General features: G+C 35.0%; 1 protein-coding gene across 1 annotated transcript in view; it reads right to left on the bottom strand.

Annotated features, from left to right (window-relative positions):
- Window positions 1–27,158, bottom strand: part of LOC150096300 (folliculin-interacting protein 2-like) — a 165,876-nt gene that overhangs the window by 104,038 nt on the left and 34,680 nt on the right. Inside the window, exons 3-4 of the mRNA XM_090409025.1 lie at window positions 22,474–22,711; window positions 10,480–10,580 (exon numbers count right to left, since the gene is read on the bottom strand). Of these exons, the coding sequence (XP_090265151.1) occupies window positions 10,480–10,580; window positions 22,474–22,711 (339 nt within the window). The remainder of the gene's footprint in view (window positions 1–10,479; window positions 10,581–22,473; window positions 22,712–27,158) is intronic.

Genomic DNA, 27,158 nt, shown 5'->3' with positions numbered 1-27,158 from the left:
GTGTGGGAAATAGATTATAAGAGAAATTGCAAATTTTGGATATCTCACTACACTGAAGTGTATAGCTATGCATTTATATGGGATCATTTTCAAAAGCCCACAATTCCAGCATATTTCAATCATTCTACAAGTGCTGCATGTGAGTCCTATTCCTGATTATCCTGTCCATCTTTGCATCAACGGCAAATAGCTGTATGCTATCTGTCAAAGCTTTCCCAATTTCATTGTAAAGACTGAATAACAATGTTATTCAGTCTGATTACAGACTGATCCCTGTAGTAAGCCACTGGTCACCTTAAATCTTGCAGTCACTCTCCATACACCACTTTTTTGATATTGGTCAGGTCAGCCATCCTCTTATTAAAGCTAATGGTTTATAATCCACATATCCCCCCAACTTATGCTACTGCCTTCTATACTAAATTCTTTAAGTTTTGTAATCAGCAAAGTACAAAACTATTATGGTGTATCCATTCATTCCCCTTATCAAACATTATCAAATGTGAACAAGTTGTTCAAACACGACCTTCTAAACTCAAGCTGTTCTTTGCAAAGAATAGATTCACTGTCAGCTGATTTCTATATGTGAGCTCTTAACAACTTTTCAAAACTCTTCCTTACCAATCCACAGTTAGATATATCAGTCTTTGCATCACCCTTTTGTGCAATAGGATTATCATACATTCTTCCACTCCAATAGAATGTTACCTGTTCCATGGCTCAAATTACAGTCTGGTCAAGGTCATAGTGCCAATTCTGAAGAGCACTCTTTTAGCATCCATGCTGATGTTCCATCACTCCTTATTGCTGAACATTGTTTTCACACCTGAGTTTCTTCATCCAGTGAAGAAGTAATACTGAGCTTAATGATGCATGCCAAATTGATAGCTCTTATTAAAATGAGCACTCATTAGTTGAACAATCTCTTCTACATCTGTCACCTGCATTCAGTAGTTATTCTTTCACATTCATTCATTCTTTCTTTTACTTGCAGCATATTGACAGAATTCTTGTGGGTTGTCTTTAGCTTGCAGAGCTTGTTTCTTTCCACACCAAAATAAGAATCAAGAATCTGATAAGCTGCTCAAACTGTTTTTATTCTCTATCTCTATTTTAATTTCACTTTAAATGTGAATTCAATCCACAGATAGTTGTAGACCTACAGCATGCAATGGCTAAAAATTAAGTAATCCAAAAACCTGTTCTAGACATCAAACAGTACTTTTTTAAGCAAGTTCAGATTTTTAATACACAGTCAACACTGGGAAATGAAAATTAGCCACCATCTAAAGACATTCACAAATATCCAGTGAATCAGAGAGGCTGCCATCTGGTCAATCAGGCTGACTTTTGAATTAGGATTTGACTATATTATAGCTTATATCCTTTTGCCACACTTTGCTTTGAAGGGAAAAAAAGTGCCATACTACAGTATGGCACTTTTTTTTTTCTCATTGAAAGCATGCAGTTTATTCCAGAGACAGCAATTAGATTTAAGTGTTCAGGTAGGAAGGTTGCCAACAAACAGTTAAAAGCATGCCTCTTAAATATATGCATATAAAGAATTAAAAGATTGTTGTACTGTGATGAATGGAACAATCTTAATACTTTGTACATATAAATATATATATATATATATATATATATATATATATATATATAATATTAACAATATGGTGTAATTAACAAATATTACTAAAACACTTAAAATCTGAACCCATGTACTACTTCAAACTATAATATTATCATCATCAGACTTCTACAGAGTCAAGAGACTCATTGTGGGCAGTCCCACTCACACATGGCTCATCATACTATGACTTAAATTAGTTCACTGTTCTCTGCACTCACCATGTTCAGGCAATGTGTTCCCATCATCCACTGCTCTCCATGAAAAAAAAAAAAACTACTTCTCATCCCTTTGCTCTCACCCTCCTTATCCAGACAGCCACTTTTTTCCCCATCTCCAGCCATTCTATGAAAAAAACTGTCATCAACATTAATCTGTCAATTACCCCTTATCAAATTGTGTATCTTGATTGTATCCCACCCTTTTTCTATCTGCTAGGCACCACAATTTACATTCTCTCAATCTGTTCTCATGCTCAACATTTCAGAAACCCTGAAACTAACTGAGCTAATCACATCTGAACCCTCTCCAACATCTCTTCATCCTTTTGAAAACCAGGTGACCAAATCTGTGCACAGTAATCCATATGCAGTTCCATTGTACAATACTGTTATGATTCCATTGTACAAAAGCTTGTACAATGGAATCATAACAGTGTCAGTGTTCTCCACATCACTGCCATAATCCTGCTGCAATCCTTACAATTTTAGCAAAATGTCCATGAAATTTCAGGTCTTTATACAGATATGTAACATATCTTAAAGAAGATCCTTCATCTCCTTTAAGAAATTCCCACCAATCTTATACTCTGCATGCCATCTTAGCTTCCCAAATTTTAAATCTTGCCATTCACCCATATCGAAAAAAATCCCTAGGATTTCTTTTGGCCTCATTTACTAGCTGCTGCTCATACTGCACTTTTTGCTACTCTTACCAAGCAAGTTACCTTCCTTTGCTCTCTGAACACCCCTCCCTCATATAATTGGTTATTGCACTCCATAATGCTTTTTCTTCTACATTATGTGCTTCACCTCTTCAGTTTCCTCGTTCCATGATACAGATGCAAACCACTTCCTGAGTGTCATAATTCTCCACATTAGTTCCATATACACCCCTTTCTAAAAAAAGTCCTAATATGGCTGGTCAAGTGACCCTCAAGACCCTCAATCCTTATGTACTCTGTTACATAGCTGTCTCTCAAAAACTCAAGAAATTCATTCTCTTGGGATCCTGGTGTTCTCTTCATTCCAATCTATATTACCAAAATTGAAATCGGTCGTAATGATCCCTTTTCTTATTAGTCAGACCAATTTCCTTATAGATTTCGTTCCCACTACCATCCACATTACTAGGCTTATAACAACATCTTGGCAAACATTTCATCCTGTCCACCTCTACTTCACACACCATACTGCTCCAAAACCACTGTCACTATATGCTCCTTGCATCACCAACTTGGATGAGCACAACTTCTCCTCCCCCCCCCCCCTCTGCCCTGTCTGTCTTCATGAAAAACTACACATCCCTCCACTTCCTGTCAATGTCATCCTTCCAACCACATCTCACTTATTCCAACAATTTTAGGACAATTAACTATTAACCCTACAGTTTCATATTCCTTATTTCGAATACACTGCTTGAAAAGAAGTCATTTCCATGTAAAGAGTCAAGTTTTTGTAGACTGTATAAATTGGAGGAATATGATGCTTCTAAGTAAATGCAAATGTGTCTGAGTGAAATGGCTGCAAGAAGGGAACTGACAGAGTTTGAAAAAAGGCATTGTGATAGGATGCCATGTTGCAGGCCTATCTGTTTGGCAAATTGTTGACAAATTAAACCATCCCAAGTCAACAATCAGTGATACCATACTGAGATAGATGTGCAGGGAGTCAACTGCAAGTGTTACCTGCAATGGATGACCCACCACACTCACTGAACATCACCATAGGTTGCTACAGAGGTTAATATGTAAAAACCACTATTCATAAGCAAACCAGCAACGAATGGAACACAAATCTCTACAAAAACATTCAGAACATTAGTTTCCAAAGTAGGATTGCGATATGCAAGTCCCACATTACCTGAACCAACATGCAGTGTCATTTTTAGTGGTGCAAAGAGCATGTACAGCGGGACGTGGAAGCTTGGAAAGGTGTGTTATGGAGCAAAGAATTGCATTACACCTCTACCAAGGAGATGGGCAGGTATGAGTGTGATGGATGCCCAGTGAATGTCTCTTACCAGAGCACATAACCCCAACTATGAAATTCAGAGGTGGTGATGTCATAGTATGGTCCTGTTTTTCTCAGTTTGGCCTCAGACCTCTGTGGTGACACAAACCGAGAACACCGAGAGGTTCTGACCATTGTCTCTTTCAGCAAGACAATGTACCATGTAATAATGCTGCTGCTGTAACTGCATGACTTGTGGACATGAATGTCACCACACTTGACTGGTTTCCAAAGAGCCCTGATCTCCACCCAAATGAACATCTGTTGGATGAACTGGAGCATCAGGTCAGGTCAGTTCAAGGGATGTCTGCCCCATAACAGTTCAGGACCTCATTACATGTCTACAGGAAGAATGGTCGAAAATTCCCAAAAAATTATTGAAATAGGAAAAACAAACACCAATCTGAAAATTGAAACTGATAGTAAGAATCTAGAGTAGGTAGAAAACTTCACTTACCTCGGAGAAGTAATTGAGTAAAACAGTGAAATTACAAAAGATATAAACAGACGAATCAGTCAATGTGCCAAACTTTTCAAACTTTTGGATGACTAAAAAATTATAGAAGTCGAGTGCCATAAAACAAGTAATGAAAGTAAGAACATATGAAACAATGGTTCTCCCAATACTTCTCTATGGAAGTGAATGGGGGAATCTCAAAAAAGCTAAAAAAAAAAACTACTGAAATAGGTTGACTAAGAAGATTACTTGGAGTATCTCTGCTGAGATTAAGAAACAAAGACATAAGGAAATGACTAAAACAAGAAATAACAATAATAGACAAAATCCAAGAAAAACGACTGCAATGGTTTGGCCATATGACCAAAAGCCCAGTATACAATGATGGAAGGTAAAAGATCCAAAGGGCAGCCCAGAATTAGATAAATAAACAAAATACAAGAAGACCTGAAAACCAAATCACAACAAGCAACACCAAAGTGGGCAGAAATGTTCACTCTCCAGGGACAGACAGAAGAGGAAAGAGTTCATTCAGCCTCATCATAATCCACATAGATGATGGAAGAGAGAGAAGAAGACTGTATTTATAATCTACAAAGTATTTAGATTTAGATGATGCTAATTCATATTTGGTAATAATTATTTTCCATGCAATAAATTAGAACTACGGTGCTTAAGGGTCGAAACTGTATAACTGAGAGCAGGCCTCCGCATAGCCTCTAAAGGAATGTAAAGAACTGACAAGGGCTTCTGATCTAATGTTCAATCCTCGCCGTCTCATGGTGCACCCTAACAGGGTGCACCACAAGAAGGTGAAGATTGAATAAACAAGGATGGGCTGGTAATTTGGGATTTAGCTGACGAAATTGTATTCTTATTGGCTTAAACCACAATATAAAATGATGGTACAACATGACAGAATTTCATGCCAGCTGGGGCATCGCCAGGTTAAACAAGCCCCCCCCCCCCCACTGTTTTTACTAGGGAACCACTGTGAACAACGAAAAGTCAGCTAATGGAACAAATCCTAAAACACATCACCAGAGTTCAAGATTGGTACCATCAATATAAGAAGCCTGAATGGCAAAGAAATGAAGCAAGCTGAGGAATTAGATAAGTACCAGATCGACATAATAGGAGAGAATGAAACAAAAAAGACAAAAATCTGTGAGATCTTTCTAAGCATTAAATACAAAATTTTATTTTTGGGCAATAAAAATCAGGGAAAAGAAGGAGTACCGATAGTATTCAATACCAAATACAAGGCTAATCTTCTTGAATGGCACGCAATATCAAGTGGAGTGATGTGGACAAATATCAGAATGGAAACCTGGATAATCAGACTTATTTGTGACTATGGTCCCACAGAACATTCTATTAAGGTACAACTAAAGGAATTTTTTTGAGGCTTTAGAGAAAGCAACTGACACAATGAAAAAAAAAAAGAAAAGTTGGTCATTGTTGAGATCTAAATAGCAGAGTAGGAAAGGATTGTCAGACAGACAGAAATATTTGGCAAAAATTTGGAGAAAAGAGCAAAGTTAATAATAATGGCAAATACCTGTTGGATTTCTGGTCAGGTTTTTTTTTTTTTTCTTTGCATCAGATTAGCACATGCAGTGAATTTATGCACATATTTATGTTGGAACATTAATTAACACAATGTTCCAACATAAATATATGTATAAATTAACATGAAGAAAAGAGGCAAGGAATAAGAAAAGTCTCATTGACTATGTTATTGTTGATAGTATGTTTTCTCACTGGTGCAAGACACTAGAGTGTAGAGAGGATTTGAAATTGCAAGTGATCACCATTTAGTCTTGAGCAGTATAAAATTGAATTTCATATTGAAAAGAAGAATATGTAAGAAAGTTTTAAAGCAGAAAATATTTAAGCAGTTTTCAGATGTGAACTGTAAACAAACATTATTGAAGAAAAAAATGAAAGAGTTTGAGAACAGGGACTAAACATAGGAAATTCAGTGGCAAACACCAAAGAAAAAATTGCCTGATTCAGCCAGAGAGGCATGTGGTGAAGTTTTCTGCAAGGATACAAAAAATCAGAACTCCATGATGGATGCATGAGGTTAAAGAGGCAGTGAAGGAAAAAAAAGAAAGCATCGAATAAGTTAGCTTGTGCTCTTAGAGAATAAAGAAACAAATGTGAGAAAGCTAAAACTGTGTGTAAAAATAACTAAACAAAAAGTCATGAGAAGACTTTGGCAAGAACATACAAAATAAATATCAGAAAGATGGCAAAATAATTTGGAGGCTGTTGAAAAAGATCAGAAATGGAGGAAAGAGTGAAGTAAAAGGAATTAGAGATGATAAAGGTAACATAAAAACTGGAGAAAAACATATCCCTGATGTATGGAGTAATTACTAAATGAAACAAGTAGTTACAGTGTGGTAAAAAACACTCAACAGGCATGCAATCAGGAATACAGGCAATTTTCTTTTTACACGGCCTTTTTTTTACATGATTTTGAAATAACACAGTTTAGAAAACAAAAGCAGTTCTATCTTTAAATGGTGCATTTTGATTTTAACAGTTAAAATTATGCTTATTTTTAAAATTTCTGTTTGAATTCAGTTCTGTTAAAAAGAGTATTTCCATTATACTTATCATTTCTTAGAACGGAACATATGTACTTAAACGTGAATTATGGGGGAATCCCCTCAAATGTTTTAAATAAAGGATTACAAAAAAATGCCAAGTAGAACTTATATAGTGAAATCACAAAAAAAAAGCAAAATCACGATTCTTAGCTCCTTTAAAGCAGCTAAGGATCGTGATTTATTATTATTATTATTATTATTATTACTCCAAGAACCCATGGAGTCAAAGAATCATCTAGGCAGTCATTTTATCATACCATGATAAAACGACACAGCTCATCATACCATGCCTTAAACACTGAAATTCTCTGCAGAAACTACACTCCCAGGTAAGGCATTCCAATCATTCACAACTCTGCATGCAAAAAACCTGCTTCTCGCTCCCCTGCTCACACCCTCCTTATACAGTTTCCAGGGGTGACCTCTGGTTCTCCCCTGATCTCCCACTGTTTTCTGTAGAACTTCTCCAACATTGATCTTATAACAACCCTTACAAACTTGTAGGTCTCTATCATATCTCCCCTCTTCCTCTTATCCAATACTCTGTAAATTGCACCTTCTCAACCTTTCCTCATATTCGACATCCCAGAGGTCAGAAACTATCTTAGCCTCTGGACCCTTTCCAACATCTCTTCATCTTTTTGAAAACCAGGTGACCAAATCTATGCACAGTAGTCCATGTGTGGCTTAATCAAAGCCTTATACAACAGAACAAGAATCTCCCTACTTCTACAAGTCATGTCCTCTGCATCATTCCCTGAAGTCTTTGTGTTGTCCTCACAATTTTGGCAACTAAAACCATTACTCATTAATCAATTCCTAAAATCATGGACAATGAAAGGTGTGGATTTCAACACATTACAAGTGGACTGGAAGGCAAAGAAAAAAGTTGGGTTACAAAAGAAATTTTTAATGAATAGTTCCATCAATGTTTTGTTCCAGAAGTTAAACACTATTTTAAAAAAAAATCTGGACAAGTTTTATTGATTATAGACAATGTGCCTTGCCATCCTGTTTTAGAACATCCAAATGTGGAATTTTGTTTTCTGCCACCTAATACAACCACTAGACCAGGGTGTGATCGCTACCTTCAAAACTTACTACATAAGAAGAGCATTCCAATACATTTTGGATAAACTAGATAAGGATAATTTATTGACAGTTATTGATGTGTGGAAGAAATTTTCTATTTTGGATTGCATCAAACTTGCTAAGTGGTGTTATCAGAATTAAAAATAACTTTAAATGCATGCTGCAAAGTTATCTGGCCAGAATGTGTGAAAAAGAAAAGCCCCTGTACCTTTGCATACAACTGAATATCCCAATATCATCAGATTAGCACATGCAGTTGGCAGAGAAGGATTTGATGATTTTTTGTCTGCAGATATTGAAGAATTGATGGTTGACAAGGCTTAGTGATGACGAAATAATAGAAGCTGTCCTTGAGAATCTCGATGAAAAAGAAAAAAGTGATGATGATGAAGAGATTCCACTCACTGCAGGATTAATTAAAGAAAGTTTCAAATATCTAGTAAATTGCAAAGTTATTTTGTTACACATGATCCAAATACTGAACAAGCTGAACAGTTTAAACCGGAACTGAAGTCATGTATGGTGCAATATGAAGAATTATACAAAGATCTAGCCAAAACAGGACCTCAACAATTAATGACAGAGTTCGTGGTAAAAAAAAAATTTCGGAATTATTGGATATTAGTGCTAATTTAGCTCCTTTTACCAAAGAAAACATTTCGGCATTGCAGTACGAACAGTACAGCCAAAGCATTTCAAGTGATGGAAGTGAATTTATTCCAATCTCACAAAAGAACATGGTTACTGTCAGAAAGTGACTGCGAATAAAATTTAACTAATAACCATACGAGCAGGTATATTTGAGCCTTTTTGAATTTGTTTTATTAGTGACACTATTTTCTTTAAGAAAGATAGATATGTATATACTTTAAATAAGTATTTAAAATAAAAAATATTCCATTAAAATTAAAGAGAGAGTTTTATTCAATGATTTTCATATGTTTTGTTTGAAAATAATTTATTGTTCGTATCAGGTTTTCACATCTGGAACCATTCTTCTAGGTTTTTCATATGCACTGTATTCTTTTTTACACAGTTTTTTCTGGAATCAATCTACCACGTCAATGGAGAATTGGTGTACACATCCATATTTGAAGTAGAAAAAAGCCATCAAAATTCTGAAATGTGGAATGGCAGCAGGGATAGATGATATTCAACCAGAAATGCTCAAGTACTGAGGTATAAACATTTTGCAGTAGCTGCACTGCACAGTTCAGAAGGCCTGGATAGAGGGATAAATTCTGGATGATTGGAGTAGAGCTCTCATTGTATCCATATATAAAAAGGGAAAGAAAACTGAATGTGAAAATTACAGAGATATTTCCCTACTGAGTGTTCCTGGAAAGGTTTATGCAAGTATAAATTGAGAAATTGTTCAGGAGGATTGTGGAAAGGAAGCTTGGTGAAGAACAAGCTGGATTCATGCCAAATAGAGGCTGTCAGGATCAGATATTCACTTTATAACAAATAGTTGAGAAATCATGGGAATATAACTGTCTTGACAGGCAACAGTTTGATTTGGAGGAAAATTGTTGATAAGAAGTTAGTAATGTAAGTTCTTCATACAGTACTATCATAATATCCTGTACACCCATTGAGGATACATGTCAGAAATTTGATGATGATAAATTAGAATCACAAATCATTCAACACAATTTCTTTGATTATTCAAATTTTTTGATTTGGAGGTGTAGTACTACTACAACATAGGCATCTCTATGGAGTCTAAAGTTGCACACAGTGCACATAATCATTATTTACAGAATAGCAGTGGAAATTTGTCATACTTCTCCTTGACCTCAAGGAGAAGTATGACAAATTTCCACTTATTCACCATTCTCTAAGCAAATTATCTTATTTCCTTACATCCCTACTTACTATGCTACTATACGATTTCTAGGGTCCTCCCCCCCCCATTCTTGTCATGTAAAAACTTCTTACAAAATCAAATGATTTGTAGCCCACGAATCTTTAATCTATCCTCAAAGGGAGAACTGATCACACCTCTAGATCCTCTTCACCAATTTCATCTCCAAAAAACTCAATTGACCAAACCTGTGCAGACTAGTTGAGATATGGTTATATCAGTTAATATACAGAGAAACAATAACCTTCATATCTTTATTTAGTACATTATTTAACATCAAGGGCAATTTTGCCTATTTTTGTAATCTGTCCTCTGAACTTCAATTCACTTTCCACCATCACCCAAAATATGAAGCCTTGATTTTTTGCAGTCCAGTTTTATTAATGATACACAGTTTGCAATATTTTCATTATAAGTGAACAGTATTGAATTATCTTCTGATCAATGAACAGTATAATTATTATTACATTAAATATAATAATTCATGTAACACTAAAATTTTAATTATAAACTATACATAAAAGAAGAAAATGCAATTTCTTAATCCATCATATACAAAAATAAAGCAAAACAATCATTACCTGATGGTATGAATCTTAGTACAAGTACCATGGTATGTCATAGCAACCGAACCAAATATCATTTCACCTAACATCTTTACATCAGAAGATGGTTTCAGAAACTGTAAAACATCACTTTCCTTAAATTTAAATAATGATATTAATATTTCAAATAATTTAAAATACAAAACTGACTAAATATGAGTTGAAAAAGAAAGTACAGTCAAACTTCATTTAAAGTCATGCTTGGTTTTCATCTTTTTGTTTAAAGCCAAAGCTTCCATTGGCCTACATGCCTTTGTTCTTCATCACCTACTCGTTTACCATCATGCATTACTCATATGATGCTCCCGTGAGGCCTGTATGATGACCGGTTGAGGAAGGCATGGAATATCACAGTTAGTCATTGTTCTCCAGGTGTTTTGTTGACTGGTTGTGTATAGTGACCTATGACTTCATTTTTATATTTTTTTGCATGACTTATGTTTATTGTACCATTGTACGTACTACAGTACTGTACTGCAAATTAATTTAATTTTACATTATTATTAAGAAAGACTCAAAATTAAACTCATGGCTCCTAAGAGATCTCGATCTTCTGAAGCTGATTCTGCAGGTAAAGCATCAAGAAAGGCACCAAGAAAGATTATAATCAAGGGCTTAGTGTTAAGTATATTTGTGAAAATATAGCATGACTAGGACCACTGCAAATGCAATAATTAAGAACAAAGAGTTGCTGGAAAAATTATGTGTTGTGAGGCATGGGAAGGCTGCCAAGAGGCAGCAGAAGAGCTTAAAACTAAGTTTGTAGAACTTGTGGAAGAGGAAGGCTATCTTCCACAGGAGGTCTTCAATGCAAACAAAACAGGTATCTTCTGAAAGTAGTTGCCAGAAAGAGGAGTCCAAACTACCAGGCTAGAGGCCCATGAAGAACCACTTAACTCTACTCTTGTGGGAATGTCTTTGGAGACCTTAAAAATCAAGCCTATACTTGTTTATCATTCAGAAAAATTCAAGGATTTCCAGGCAGAAGAGCATCACAACGGCTTTTCTTGAGGTTTACTAGAAGAGCAACAAGAGAGCATGGATTACCAGGAACTTTTCAATAACTGGATGGCAGAAGTTTTCTGTCCAACTATGCAAAACTATCACAAATCCAACAAACCCCTTCTCAAAGTATTGCTGTTATTGAACAATGCCCCTGCTCATGACCCCGAACTGCCAGCCTACACCAATGTGAAGTTTCCTTTTGTCAAAATTAAATTCTTCCCACCTAACATCACTCCTCTCCTCTGGTCCATGGACCAGCAGGTCATTGCCAACTTAAAGATCTATACACTGATGTTTGCTAAATGCCATGAGCACACATCTGCTCGGAATGTCTCTATCCTCAGTGAATACTGGAAGAATGAAAACAGCTGTTAGAATTGTCATAAAGACATGGAAAGAGGTAACCACAACCAGTATGAATTTCACATGGAAGAAACTGTGGCTCTCTGTAATCCATATTTTGAGGGACAAAGCAACCATAAAGCTGAAATTCTCCACCTTGGGAAGGAAATGGGATTGGAACTTGATGCTGATGTGCAGGAAGTTCAAGAGCATGAGAGGGAGTTAAATGCAGCAGAATTCCAAGAGATGGCAAATGAATCTGACAGTGGTGAGGAGGAGCCAAAAGAAGAGAGAGCGGCTGTCTCTACTATACAGATAAAACATTTTCTTTAATGTTAAGAAGTAGTTAAGGAGATTATAGCTTTCCATCCCAAAATACAAGAGATACAGTTAAACATATGCTACTTTGAAGACAGCAATGGGGCCTATTTTTTAAAAAAAAAAACTGTTGAATGAGAGGAAAAAACAAAATACTCTACAGAGTTTCTTCAAACCTCTGCAAGAAATTCTCCTTCAACCTCAACAGAAGGAAGCACCAGGATTTTCCACAACATTAATCCTTCTCCTCCTCACCACATCTATCCATCACCTCAAGCTTAGCATGTACAAGACCAGGATAAATAAACCTTTTTAATTGTTATCATTTATTTATTATTCAATTTGTATGTGCAATACATGTTAATTAATATGCATAAGAATATTAGTTATGAACTTAAAAACATTTACAAAGCCTCTGATTAATAGGTTTTGGGGAAATAAATTTTTATTTCTGTCTCCGAAATGAATTACCTAAAACCTCAAAGTTTTAGAACATGTAATCCATTTAATGTCACTTTTCCCAGAACAAATTAGTGATGTTAAACAACATCACTAATTTGTTCACATCACAACAACAAGGGTTGACTGTTTATGATGAAAATAGGATTCTTTAAAAATTTTCCCTGTCTATAACAAGTAATTAGCATTTTTTTTTTTTTTTTTTTGGTTATTTTCACATACAGATACATTAATTCATATGCAACGGGATACTGTTATTATTAATAGAGCATCTCCATGGAATCATGAGACTCACTGAGGGAAGCCCACACTAACCACCATTAATTATTATACCTCTCCTAGAATGCATCAACTGACAATGACTTACAGTCATCTTTGGAAACCATTTTTACTTGTTTCTTGATCTCCAAACAAAAAATTTAGAACTCACATAATAGTGTAAAGACTTGAATATACACACACACACATATATACACACACACACACACACACACACATGTATACAGGGCAGTTCAAAATTCCACATACAAACTTTTAGGGGAGGTAGAGAACATCAAAATCAACACCATGTTCCCATAGGAAAGCATGACCAGAAATGCCACTGGAAAATACTAACAGGGACACCAAGATACAGAAATAACACAAGGCAGTAAGTAGTTGTAAAAAAACTTTATTAGGCAAAACTGAACAGTTCAATAGTGGTCGGTTACATAATATGGTAAATGAGATGCATGTCTGCCATCTCAGCATTCGTAAAACGACGCGTTCTTCGTACGATGTCAAAAGCTTGAATGAGGAAGCCCAATTGCTCACCTGGACTGCTGGCGAACAGTGTCATCTATCACTTTTGGGTGGGTTTGGGTCATGCTTTCCTATGTGAATATGGTTGATTTTGATTTTCCCTACCTCCCCCCTCAAAGTTTGTACGTAGAATTTTGAACAGCCCTGTATGTGTGTGTGTGTGTGTGTGTGTGTATATATATAAAACTTCTTCTATTAACTAATAAAATTTTTAAATAAAATATATACAAATGGACAAATACCAATAGAATGGAATACAAGCATAGTAATACCTATATTTAAAAAAAGATGATAAAACAAAACCTGCTAACTACAAAGGTATTAGTTTATTGAATACATGCTACAAAATATATAGCAGAATACTTAATGAAAAACTAAAAATGTACAGTGAAAAAATATTATTAGAATGTCAAAATGGATTTAGAAAAGGATGCTCTACAATGGATGCAGCTTTCTGTTTAAAACTACTTATAGAAAAAAAGAAGAGAATTTAATTTTAAAACTCATCTTTTGTTTATAGATTATGAAAAAGCATTTGACAAAGTAAAAAAGATATATACTGTTTGATACAGTACAAAGAATAAATATATACCTAATATTTTACTACATGCAATATTGAATATATATATATATAAAGATAATGAAATAAAAATAAATGAAACGTTGTCTGAAAAACAATCTATAAACCAAGGAGTAAGACAGGGATGCCCTCTGTCTCCAACACTTTTCAATATTTACATTAATGAAATATTAATACAGTGAAACACCTTAAACAATCAACATATAGAAATTTCCCGGAATAACAAAATAAATACGCTATTATTTGCAGATGATCAGGTAATAATATCAGGTAAAGAAGACAATTTAAAAAGAGCAATATATAATTTAAACATTATAGTAGGACAGTTTGGAATGAAAATTTCCATAGATAAAACTAAAACAACAATGGCATTTTGTGGACAAACTCCAGTTAGAAGCAAAATAGTTATTAATAATAAAATAATAGAACAGATAAATACTTTCAGTTATGTTGGATGTGAAATATCCAAGTGAAATAAGGAGAAAAAGACAAAATTAAAAACTTCAAAATTTTTACAGATTATAAGTCTGATAAATAGAACACTCAACCCAAATATAGCAAAAAGAAACATGCTTGAAAATATGCAAGACTTTAGCAGTGCCCACCGGTGTTGTACTATCTTACCCCAGTCCTGAAGATATTTTCAGGCACAAACTTTGTTTGCTCACACTTGGATAAAGGATCAAACTAAATTTATTATAGCCTAACCAAGTGAAAAATACACTTTCAACACCTTTCTCTAAATCCAGAGTAATTTAATGAAAAGGTGGCACACCTTTTGGCAACTCCTATAGGTAAAGATGACCTCGCTATTGCTTCTACCTGGTATCTCCACTTCTGGGCCTGGCTCCCACTGAAGAGACCTCAATAAAGGTTGAAACTAGTCTGAGTAGTGGCCCTTCTCTTAATGCATAACATTATGCATATCCACAAGGAGATGTTTTTTGCATTATAGGAGATACTGGGATAGGAGTGATGTTAGATTGGTCCACCTTTGCTACGAGTTGCCCGGTGTTGTACTACCTTACCCGAGTCCTGAAGATATTTTCAGGTGCAAAATTTGTTTGCTCACGCTTGGATAAAGGATTAAACTAAATTTATTACAGTGTTAAAACTACTGATGGCTTTTGATAAAGGACTTATTAAAGCTAATAGATATATATGAATGTAGTATTAATACATTGTATTTTCTGATGCAGAACACAAAAAATGGAGAAGTGAGTCAAGGTTTTGATACTGCGAAATTTTCACAATCATAGATGAAGTTTGTGCATGAATGTAATGATTTGTATTTCTTTCTCTCCAAAATCTAGCTGACAAATGAAAAATCAAAGACTAACATTCATTTTCGCACAAAAAAAAATGAAGTTTTGATATGTAATTGATGGAAGTTTTATCACTTGGCTATGCTACCAATTACATATTTGGTTTAATCCTTTATCAAGTGTAAGCAAACAAAGTTTGCGCCTGAAGTATTTTCAGGACTGACTGTATGCCTGTTGAGTGTTTTTTTTACCACTGTGCTATCACTGCTTGTTTCATTTAGCAATTTTTCGAAGTAGTTACTCCATACTTCAAGGATATCTTTTTCTCCTCTTTTCATGCCACCTTTATCATCTCTAACTCCTTTTACAGTACTCTTTCCTCCATTTCTAAGCTTCTTCAACAACCTCCAAAATATTTTGCCACCTTCTTGATATTTATTTTCTATGTTCTTGCCAAAGTCCTCCCATGACTTTTGTTTAGCTAGTTTTACACCATGTTTAGCTTTCTTACATTTCTCTCTGTATTCTCTAAGAGCACAAGCTGACTTATTTGCCAGGAACTTTTGATATGCTTTCTTCTTTTCCTTCACTGCCTCTTTAACTTCCTGTGTCCACCAGGGAGTTCTGATTTTTTCTATCCTTGCAGACAACCTCACCACATGCCTCTCTGGCTGAATCAATCAAGATTTTCTTCAAGACTTGCCACCAAATCTCTAAAGTTTGGTTCCTGTTCTCAAACTCTTTCATTTTTTCTTCAATTTTTGTGTTTTAGTCTACAGTTCACATCTGAGAGCTGCTCAACTTTTATTCACTTTAAAACTTTCTTACATGTTATTCTTTTCAATATGAAATTCAATTTTATCCTGCTCAAGACTAAATAGTGATCACTTCCAATTTCAAATCCTCTGTACACTCTAGTGTGCTGCACCAGTAAGAAAACATCACTATCAACAATAGCATAGTCGATGAGACTTTTCTTATTCCCTACCTCTTCTTTCCATGTGAATTTGTGCACATTTTTATGTTGGAACATTGTGTTAGTAATAACTAGTCCATGTCCTTTGGCATAAAATGAACATGTCTTATATTGAAAAAACTGTTTCACAAGAAAATTCAAGGAAGCTTGAATTTTCTTGCAAATATGCTTAGAATCCAATGCAATGCTACAAAAACCAAGGCCGAATTCTACACCAAGTTTGGTCAGCATTCATAAAAAATATACCTAAGTCAGACCTTGGACAGAGTGAACGTGACAACATCCAGCATTGTTGAAACATAGCATACATTAATGTATGTATAGATACTACATTCGGTTTTTTTAATTGGATGAACATTTAGACTGCCATAACAACATCTAATGGACTTTTGAGTAATTTCTCATTTCTTGTGTTTAAACTTTTAATTACCTGTAATCCCTGAAGATGTAGGTCAAATGACATACGAAACTTCTCGGGTTTGTTTATCTTTATTTATCTTAATAAAGATGTGGTTACAATACCGAAATCTATTTATAACATTTTGTATTTATTGTTCAGAAAGATCTCACCAGTTTTTGTCTTTTTTGTTTCATTCTCTCCTATTATATCAATCTGGTACTTATCCAATTCCTCAGCTAGCTACATTTCTTTGCCTTTCAGGCTTATTATGCTGATAGCACCAATCTTGAACTCTGGTGATTTCGAGTTGGTGTGTTTCGGGATTTGTTCAAATAGCTGACTTTTCACTGTTCGCCCTGGTTCCCTGACAAAAACAATGGGGCCTTTAACTGGAAGACGCCCCCAGCTGACATGAAATTCTGTCATGTTGTACCATTATTTTATATTGTGGTTTAAGCCAATAAGAATACAATTTGGTCGGCTAAATTGCCTGTCCATCCTCATTTGTTTATGTTCGATCCTGAATGAAGGAATCTTGCAAAGAAATCATTCATTCAGGATTTAACATGATAAATATTACTAATTAAGGAGATACATGCACATCAGCTAATATTATGAGAAATTTCTTTATGTTATGTGCCATGTATTGAAGTTTATTCCTATATAACTGAAATGAGAAGCAGAGAATTTTGTGTCAGAATAGTAAGAATTATGTAAGTGAATTGTTAAGTTATTTGCAAATCCCATTAAGCTGTCTAGTACATTACGAAATTTCCAGAAAGATAATAAGTAGTAATCCGGAATAATCGTGTATAATCTGTACGAGTTGAGCGTAGCGATGGAGGCTGTACCTACGTGGAAAGTGACATCAGAACGACTACCTGGAATAGTGTAACCTAACAGATTAGGGAGAATGTTGGATCACCCAAGGGGCATGAACGATGGGGTTCGTGAGTAAAAAACACATCGAATAGAGGGCGCCCAAAAAAAAGGTGAATAAAAGACGATGCATACCATATTACAGGGCTTTTTTCTTCTTCAGTTCCTGGATTCCAGTTTTAGGAGTTTTGTCAGGGGGATTCGTTTGAGAGCGGTGGGTCGACTACAGTGATGTCGGATGATGAGGGCTATTCTTGAGAATGCTTGGGGATTTCCAAGCGAAGATGATCGTGTTACGACAGCCTATGCAGAATCGAGCCTTCGAATAAAGTTCCATCGAGGAGAACGAAGAAAATATCCTGCAGAGCGGTAGACAGCACGCCACAGTCCGGAAATGATTCAAAGAAAAGCATAGTGCATCACCAGGCACAAAAGACGGCCGATAACTATACAGTAAAGTAATCCAGATCTACATGAGATCTGAAAGGATCCGGTAATGTAAAGAATTTCATTCTATGTTAAAAATTGCTTAGAAGAATAAGAAATTTGTGTATACTGTAAACTAAGAACACTAATAGAGAACTTTTAAGTGAAAATTTGATTGAATTAGTTAAGACTACGTGGAACAAAGAAGAATTGTTGATAGGCAATTCTAACAAATGCTTAGACATATTGCTAAGCAAGCCTAAAAGAAATTTAGAAATTGTAAAACTTATGAATTTACAACTATTATTACTTATGAAGATAAGTAATAATAGTTGTAAATTTCATTACATGTAAACACTAACTATTCGTTTTTTTTATAAATAAAAGATTTCTAAAACAATTCTAACAAATGCTTAGACATGTTGCTAAGCAAGCCTAAAAGAAATTTAGAAATTGTAAAACTTATGAATTTACAACTATTATTACTTATGAAGATAAGTAATAATAGTTGTAAATTTCATTACATGTAAACACTAACTATTCATTTTTTTTTAGAAATAAAAGATAGAGGATTTGTACTGGAAAAGCAAAGTGTTTTTTCAAGTGGTTACAAAGTAAGTTATACCTGACAAGTGCATTCTTGTTTTTATCCTTTATCCATGAATGAACCAACAAAAATTTGCATGTGCAATAACTTCCCAATTAGGCCACTTTGTATATGGAGAAAAAGTCATATCAAACTGTCCTAGTATCCCATAATGCATAGCACAAATCCTCTTGGATGTGAATATTGTCAAGCATTATGGGAATGGCTGTGAAGGAAATATGATGAGAAGTCATTGCCTCCACATACAAGTAGCCTAGTTGTGAGATTACCTAACATGAAAAATTGAGTTAGAATATAATTTGTCCAATTTCTTGGTATAAGATACAAACAAGAATATAATTTCTTATCAAGTATAAATTATTTCATAACTGGCTGAAAAAACTAGCAACTATCTCTCCTTGAGAGAATTTTGTTAATCAATAAATCATTTTTCTACTTGTACATGGAAATATAAGTTCTACCATTAACTTAACTGCCATTATCTCTAACAAGTCTAGTTACTACTGAGACTTAAATAAACATTGAAATCAATCTGGGTAGTGATCCGTTCCATAATGCTTGACAAAAATGTGTGAAAGGAGGTATGCTAGTTTTGGACTTCTAGGACAATTTGATATAAAGTCATCTGTTTCTATTCTAGTTGTTACTTCATGTAGAAACTTTTGTTGGTTCAATATAAACACCATCATCATCATCAAATTCCTGCCATGTACCCTCAAGGGGTGTACAGGATATGATAGTACTACATGAAAAAAATTACATCATTACTAACTTCCTATCTACAATTTTCCTCCAAATCAGTCTGTTACTTGTCAAGACTCCAGATCTTATATTTCTATCGCCTAAGGCACTTTGTACTGTATCAATCCACCTATATCTTGGTCTTCCTCTGGGTCATTTTGCTGCCAACATGGCAGAGAACACTTCTTTTGCTAATCTTTCTTCACCCATTCTGTTTAAGTGACCATACCACCTGAGATTAGCTCTGCTAACGCATTCCTGGATGCTGACAATGTCAAGTTCTTTCCTAATATCCTCATTTTTAATATGATATTGCCATTGATGCCATCTGTTCATGCCCCTAATCTTTCTCAGGACTCTCATATCTGCGGTCTCTAGTCTATGGTCAAGTGTTTTACTTCTGACCCAGCTCTCAGATCCATAAGTTAAAACTGGTTTGAACACTGTCTTGTATACAGCTAATTTAGTGTTCCGACTAATTTCTCTCTTATTCCATATGCATTTATTCAAATGACTTCGTACCATATCAGCTTTGTTGATTCTGTTGTCTATTTCCATATTTAATTTACCATCTTCACTAAAAATCGTGCTTAAATAGCTGAAATGTTTTACTTGTTCCACAGGTTCTCCATTCACAACACAGTTGACATTTTCAATGATTCTGCCTATTTTCATTGTCTTTGTCTTTTTATTGCTGACCTTCATACCATATCTATTACAACAGTTATTCAATTTAGTCAGAGAATCTTGCAGACTTGTAACGGATTTATTTAGAAGTATAAATAAATCCGCTACAATTTATTTATACTTTTCATCTGCATAAAGCAAAGAGCTAACATTAACATCTCCAATTTTGATATCATGTTTAATACCACTTTCCTTCGTAATGTGATCCATATAGATAATGAATAACAGAGGGGATAATGTACATCCTTGTCTCACACCAGATTTAACATTAAACCATCTTCCTGTACTTCCTTCGATTCTTACTGTTGACTTAAATAAAGACTAAGTATTGCTTGATATAATATCCATTGACACCATATAATTGTAGCGTATTGAATAGCTTCTCTCTTGGCACCTTGTCATATGCCTTTTCCAAATCAACAAAACTTAAATACAGATCTTTGTTATATTCCCATGCTTTCTCGACTATTTGTCGTAAAGTAAATATCTGATCCTGACAACCTCTATTTGACCTGAATCCAGCTTGTTCTTCCACAATTCTTCTCAACCGTTTCTCAAGTATACTTGCATATATCTTGCCAGGAACACTCAGAAGGGATATGTCTCTGTAATTCTCACATTCAGTTTTGTTTCCTTTTTATATATGGGTACTATGAGAGCTCTACTCCAATCATCAGGAATTCGTCCCTCTGTCCAGGCTTTCTGAACTATGCAGTGCACCCACTGTAAGACTTTTATACCACCATACTTCAGCATTTCTGATCGAATATCATCTACTCCTGCTGCCTTTCCACATTTTAAGCCTTTGATGGCTTTTTCTACTTCAAGTATGGATATATATTCCTGACTGCATGCCTGGTCAGTGTTTTTTACCACTGTGCTGTCATCACTGCATGTTTCATTTAGCAGTTTTTCAAAGTAATTATTCCATACTTCAAGGATATCTTTTTCTTCCGTTTTCATGTCACCTTTATCATATCTAACTCCTTTTACAGTACTCTTTCCTCCATTCCTAAGCTTCTTCAACAACCTCCAGAATATTTTGCCACCTTCTTGATATTTATTTTCTATATTCTTGCCAAAGTCCTCCCATGACTTTAGTTTAGCTAGTTTTACACAGTGTTTAGCATTCTTGCATTTGTCTCTGTAGTCTCTAAGAGAGACTTAGACTGACTTATTTGCCAGGAACTCTTGATATGCTTTCTTCTTTTCCTTCACTGCCTCTTTAACTTCCTGTGTCCAGCATGAAGATAAAACTTTTCTATCCTTGCAGACAACTTCACCACATGCCTCTCTAGGTGAATCAATCAGGGCTTTCTTCAAGGCTTGCCACTGAATCTCCATGGTTTGATTCCTGTTCTCAAACTCTTTCATTTTTTCTTCAATAATCTTTGTGTATTTTAGTCTACAGTTCACATCTGAGAGCTGCTTAACTTTTATTCGCTTTAAAACTTTCTTACATGTTATTACATGTTATTCTTTTCAATATAAACATGAATGTAAATTTTTTTGTGTAGTATAATTTATTTTGTAACTACATGGAAAAAAAATTGCTCTTACTATTTCTTATCCAAAGTATTTTGTCAAATATGATGATACACCATTTTCTACTTGTATATGGAAATACGACTTATTACCACTGATGAGATCTCAAAGATTGAAGCCAGGTGGGTGGATGCCCATCTCATAATGCTTAGCAATGTTATTATTATATGACACATCTACGAAGTTCAAGGACTGATCGTAGGAGGGCATTCTACACCAAACAACCTACCAGCTATGCTATTTTAATCCAAAATCGACACTATATCATCTACCATTCACTAATATGCTAATTCATGCACTATGGCATCTACCACCCAGTTAGTTAAAAATAAAATTAAAAATGCCAAGAAATTATGTTCTTGTTTAATCCTTTATCCAGTGTAAGCAGACTAAGCTATATAGAAGCTAATGGTTTCACATTAATTGCCTTAGTATCCCATAAGAATATAATTTGTTGCCATTAATTTAATTTGTGTGTGTGTTAATTTAGTCAATTTGCCTGTATGTAGGATGAAACTCCAAAGTTTCTGGAAGAAAAAGTCCCCTTCTACCTCTGTTTGAGATCAGATAACTCACCTTCAAATGAAGAAATTCACATAAAGATTCCTCTCATCATGACAAGAGTCAAACTCATCTTTTCCAATCAAATGCATTATCTTGTTATTCTACCAAATGCACTACAGTTAAGCAATCCAAATATTTACTTCCAAAAGGAAATGTGCTATGCATTAAGGGGCACTAAGACAATTATGATGGGAAGTCATCTGCATACAAGGAGCTTAATCATGATGTTATGTCACATACAAACTTTTGTTGGCTAATGCTTGGCTAAAGTAAAAAAAACAAGATCCTTAAGAGATTCATTTTGTAAATCAATACAAAATTTAATGCGCACATTAAAGTTATAACTGCTTTAAAATCTGAAAAGAAACAAATTACCTCATATATTAAACCAGGATCTTCTACTTCTTTCTTTTCATGTGTTACTAACATGGGTTTGCCATATCTAGCTGAATTTATTCCTACAAGACTAGTAATTTTTTGTGGTGATCTCTGTTCAGGCAACTTCTTTCTTACAGACTTTGAATCAAACAGTAGCTTTCTTACTCTAGAGTCACTTTCTCGAAACAGGAGAATCCTTACTTGATGCTCAGTATTAAAGATTGGAGAACTCCAACTAAAAAAGTTTAACATAACTACAATGGTTACTTGATTTGTGTAAAGAAAAAAAAAAATACACATATTTCTTTTTTTTTTTTTTTTTTTTAAGTCTTAAAACAGAACGTCAATATAGTTTAAATGTTCTGCATGATCAATGTAATAATTAAAGACAGATTTTAATGATTACCTTTATTGAAGAAAACAGGGGTTACTATGTGAAGAACATTTAAGAATATGAAACAATTACCTTTGCTATCCCCCCCCCACACACACCTGGGGCTTTATATCAAGAAATTGAAAAATCCAAAAGGTTTAAAAGTGTGAGTGTGTGCACGTGCGTGCATGCTGAAATTATCCAGTTAATCAAGCAGAAAAAAGGAAAAAGCACTGTTTATTAATTCCACAAGGATTTGTATTTTTTGTTGTATGTTTCTTCAAAATAAAAAACATAAATGAAGGTGCTAAAATCAGAGCCAACTATAACATTTGAACAATATAATAAAATATAAGAACAGTTAATTATATGTATGTAGTAGCAATATCATTCACAAGTTATTGCTGAGATGAAAAATTATTCAATCATAAATCATAAATGCATGGTCTCCAGATGACTGATGAGAGAGAACCAAACGTGGTTTAATATAAATCCTTGGATTGTGTTGGACAGGGAAGCATAACTTTCCCCAAAGCGTCCTTGAATTTCCAGATGTAACTAATATAAACAATATAGGTATATATTGTATATATGTTTTCCTTGCTTCTCAACATCTTTAACACATTCTATCACATAGATGTCAAGCATTAGATTTTGTAAATCCTTGCATTTTTGGGGGGGGGGAATGCAATTGTTTAGATGGATGCAAAATATACCATATACTGTCCTTTCTTTTAGGTACACGGTGATCAGCATTCATTTTTTTAGACAAATTATGGACTCTACAGCTTGTTATAAATAACTATTTTAATTTCAATCGAAGGTGAGTTTAGCCAATATCATACGGAGGTAGCAGGGTTTTATTCTCCCGGAAACTCGGGTTTTTCATCCCACATACAGACAAATTGGCCCTTCAGAACATATGCAATTTACAGACAAAAAATACTAGCTGTGGTGGGCAGTAGATGGCACTGATGTAGATGATTGGTAATAGAGGTTCGGTGTAGTGGTGGAGATGGAGAGTTGTACAATAGGTGTCCTCCTGCAATGAGTCTTCGGGCTCCTTGGAGGTGTCATGAATAATAATATGGAGAAGACCTAACATAAAGGTAGAATGCTATCTTTATTTGATGCTGTTTTGCTATGCTATACTCATGTTGAAAACATGGTAGTTACAATGGAAACATACAACAATTTTCTTGCAAACACACTTAGCTGCTCTACTACTATATACTGTCCTTTCTTTTAGTGGTACACGGTGATCAGCATTCATTTTAGACAAATTATGGACTCCACAATGCGTTATAAATAACTATTTTAATTTCCCGACGTTTCAACCTTCATATTAAGGTCGTCATCTGAAGTATATATATATATATATATCTACTCTATAATATAACATGATAAGCCTTTTTTTGTAACATTTTTGTGTGACATTGGGGAAACAGGATGCACAATTCCTATCAGACAAAAGGAACATAAATGGCACATTAAATATAATAACTCTGGTGAAGCTGGCCTTTCTGATCATACCCTGAACACTTTACATAGAATTGACTGGAAAATCACCTGTTGTTTATCACGACTTTTGACAGGATACCCCATAGAACACTGTTACGCAAATTGGAGCAGATAGGAATGGATATTAAATTGGTGATGTGGATAGGAGAATGGCTCAGGGAGAGATACCATAAAGGTGGTGTATGGAGGAGCCAAGTCCGGAATGAGGCAGGTGACCAGTGGTGTGCCTCAGGGCTCTGTGCTTGGGCCATTGTTGTTTAATTTGTATATAAATGATATAGGAAATAGCTTAAAGGGAGATATTCAGTTGTTTGCTGATGATGCAAAGTTGGATAGCACAATAAAAACTCAAGCTGATGTTGAAAGTTTGCAGGATGATTTAAATAAGCTGGTAAAATGGGCAAAAGATAATGGATATCAGTTCAATGTGGAAAAGTGTAAAGTCATGCATTTTGGGATTAAAAGATTACCAGCTGTGTACTACACTCCAAGCGATTGATGAGGCTAGGGACTTAGGGGTGTTGGTAGATAGGGAGATGAAGTTCAGAGGACACATTGCTAAGGTGTCCAAGATTGCACATAGGATTACTTGGTTGTTGAGGAACACACTGACATCCAGAGATAAAGAGGTTATTATTCCCCTTTATAAAGCGTTGATACTTTCACATTTGGATTACTGTGCTCAGGTCTGGTCACCTGGATTCCTTGGAGATGAGGAGACTGGGAGAGGGTTCAGAGGAGAGTGACCAAGTTGGTGAGTGATGTAAAAAATACTCCTACATTGATAGATTGAGAGCTTGTGGATTGCAGAGATTGGTCGATAGGCGAAGATGAGGGGATATGATAGAAACATTTAAATTACTGAAAGATTTTTATAGGATTGATGCAGGGGAAATGTTTTAGCTGTGTGATAGTGATGAAAGAACAAGAGGTCATCCCTGGAAATTAAAGAAGAGTGTGGTTAATAAAGGTGTCAGAACAAGGTTTTTTGCCTGGAGGGTGGTGAATGAGTGGAATTCATTGCCTGACTTAGTTGAGAGCTCTTCGTCTGTAAATGAATTCAAGAAGAGATATGACAGATATTGTTTTGCTAGTTTGGGTCTCCCGCGATGAGTCTACTGACTCCATGGAGATACCCGTAATAATAATAATAATAAATTTAAGGAAGCCTATGAGATTCTTATCAACCATCCTAATTTTAACAATAATGATGGTCTAAAAATCCCAGTAATATGGAAGGCACATATTCTACCCACTTAACCTTTCTCCCTAAAAGTTAACTATAAATAGGACCGTAGGTAATCCAGAATCTTAAATCTAATATAACAATTGTCATGTTAAATTAGGACATCATTGTTACTTAAGAAAACTATCTATATGAAAGAATGTTTCTGTGATGCTATCTTAAATAGAATTAGCTTTGATGTAGTTTTTTTAAGTAATTAATTATTTTTATTATTTTTTTTTATTTTATTCTATTTTCACTAGAGGTCATGCCAGTAGAATAACCGTTGATCAAATCATTGTCTCTTTAGCATACTGAGAATGTAATTCAGCTTGTCTCTGTATATATATACTCCAGATCTTAATATTATTATTATTTGACATGAAGGTTGAAACGTCGGGAAATTAAAATAGTTATTTATAACACGTTGTAGAGTTCATGATTTGTCTAAAATGAATACTGTATGCTGTATTTTTATACTCTTCACAGTCCTCAACAGAATATAGCTTATTAGCTCTAGCATGAGATGTGTTCATTGTTGCATGTTTCAAGATAAAAACAGACATTTAACTCTACGTTTGCTGTGGGACACCTGAAATCTAAAGTTATGTTTATTGCTTTCAGCACAAACAAAATAAAATGTGCTCTTATATCTTTCTTTCTGTAAAAATTTTATATAAGATAACAGTGAAGGGAGAAAAAAATAAATAAAGCATCATTAGTGGTACTTACAAGGGTGTGATGAAAAGTTGAGATAATCACTATGAAGGAATTGCAATCCCTGAGGAAAAAGTCTTTCCCTTGTTGCACAAACCAGTCCTGAGCTGCAGATATAACTTCATCTATGGTAAATTTTGTTCTTTTCAAGTGTTTCTTTAAATTTGGAAATAGTGAGATGGGGCCAGGTCTGGCAAATAGGGCAGGGAAGGCAGACAGTGAAAGCCCAAGTTGTGTACTGTCTGCTGGATTTCATGAGCAGTGTGAGCAGGTGTGTTGTCCTGCAAAAGAAACACGCCTCTGCTCAGTTTCCTGCAGCATTTTTCCTTCAGTATATCCTTCAATTCCTTCAGAATAAACAAAAACTGCTGCAAGAGTTTCAGCTATTTTGAGGTACTTGTAAGGATTATGCCATCCACATCCCAAAAGACAATGGCAAGAACCTTCTCTGCTGACTTTTGGGTTCAGAACCTTTTGGCCATGGAGAACCTTTGTGTCTTCACTCCATTGACTGCTGTTTGGTCTCTAGGTCAGTAATGAGGCCATGATTCAGCAAGTCACAATATGAGCCAAAAAATTTGAACCCGATTTCTCAAAATGACTCAAAATCCCTTGAGATTACAACACACATTCTGTCTTTTGGTTGGCATTCAAACATTTGGGGACTCACTTCACTGAGAGCTTCTGCATGTCCAGATGTTGGTGGATAATGATCCTAACTCATTCCCTGGATATCCCCATAGTCTTTGCAATGTTTCTGGCTGGTATTCATCTATCATCAAGGATAATGGCATGCACTACATCAATGTTTTCAGGTGTGATCACTGTGGAAGGTCTTCCTGACCT

This window comes from Typopeltis vanoorti, chromosome 19, assembly GCF_054136105.1.
Source record: "Typopeltis vanoorti isolate ZY-2024b chromosome 19, IOZ_Tvanoo_1.0, whole genome shotgun sequence".
Taxonomy (NCBI): Eukaryota; Metazoa; Arthropoda; class Arachnida; order Uropygi; family Thelyphonidae; genus Typopeltis; species Typopeltis vanoorti.
Note: the sequence above shows the minus strand (reverse complement) of the source record. Positions and strands in the feature narration are given on the sequence as shown.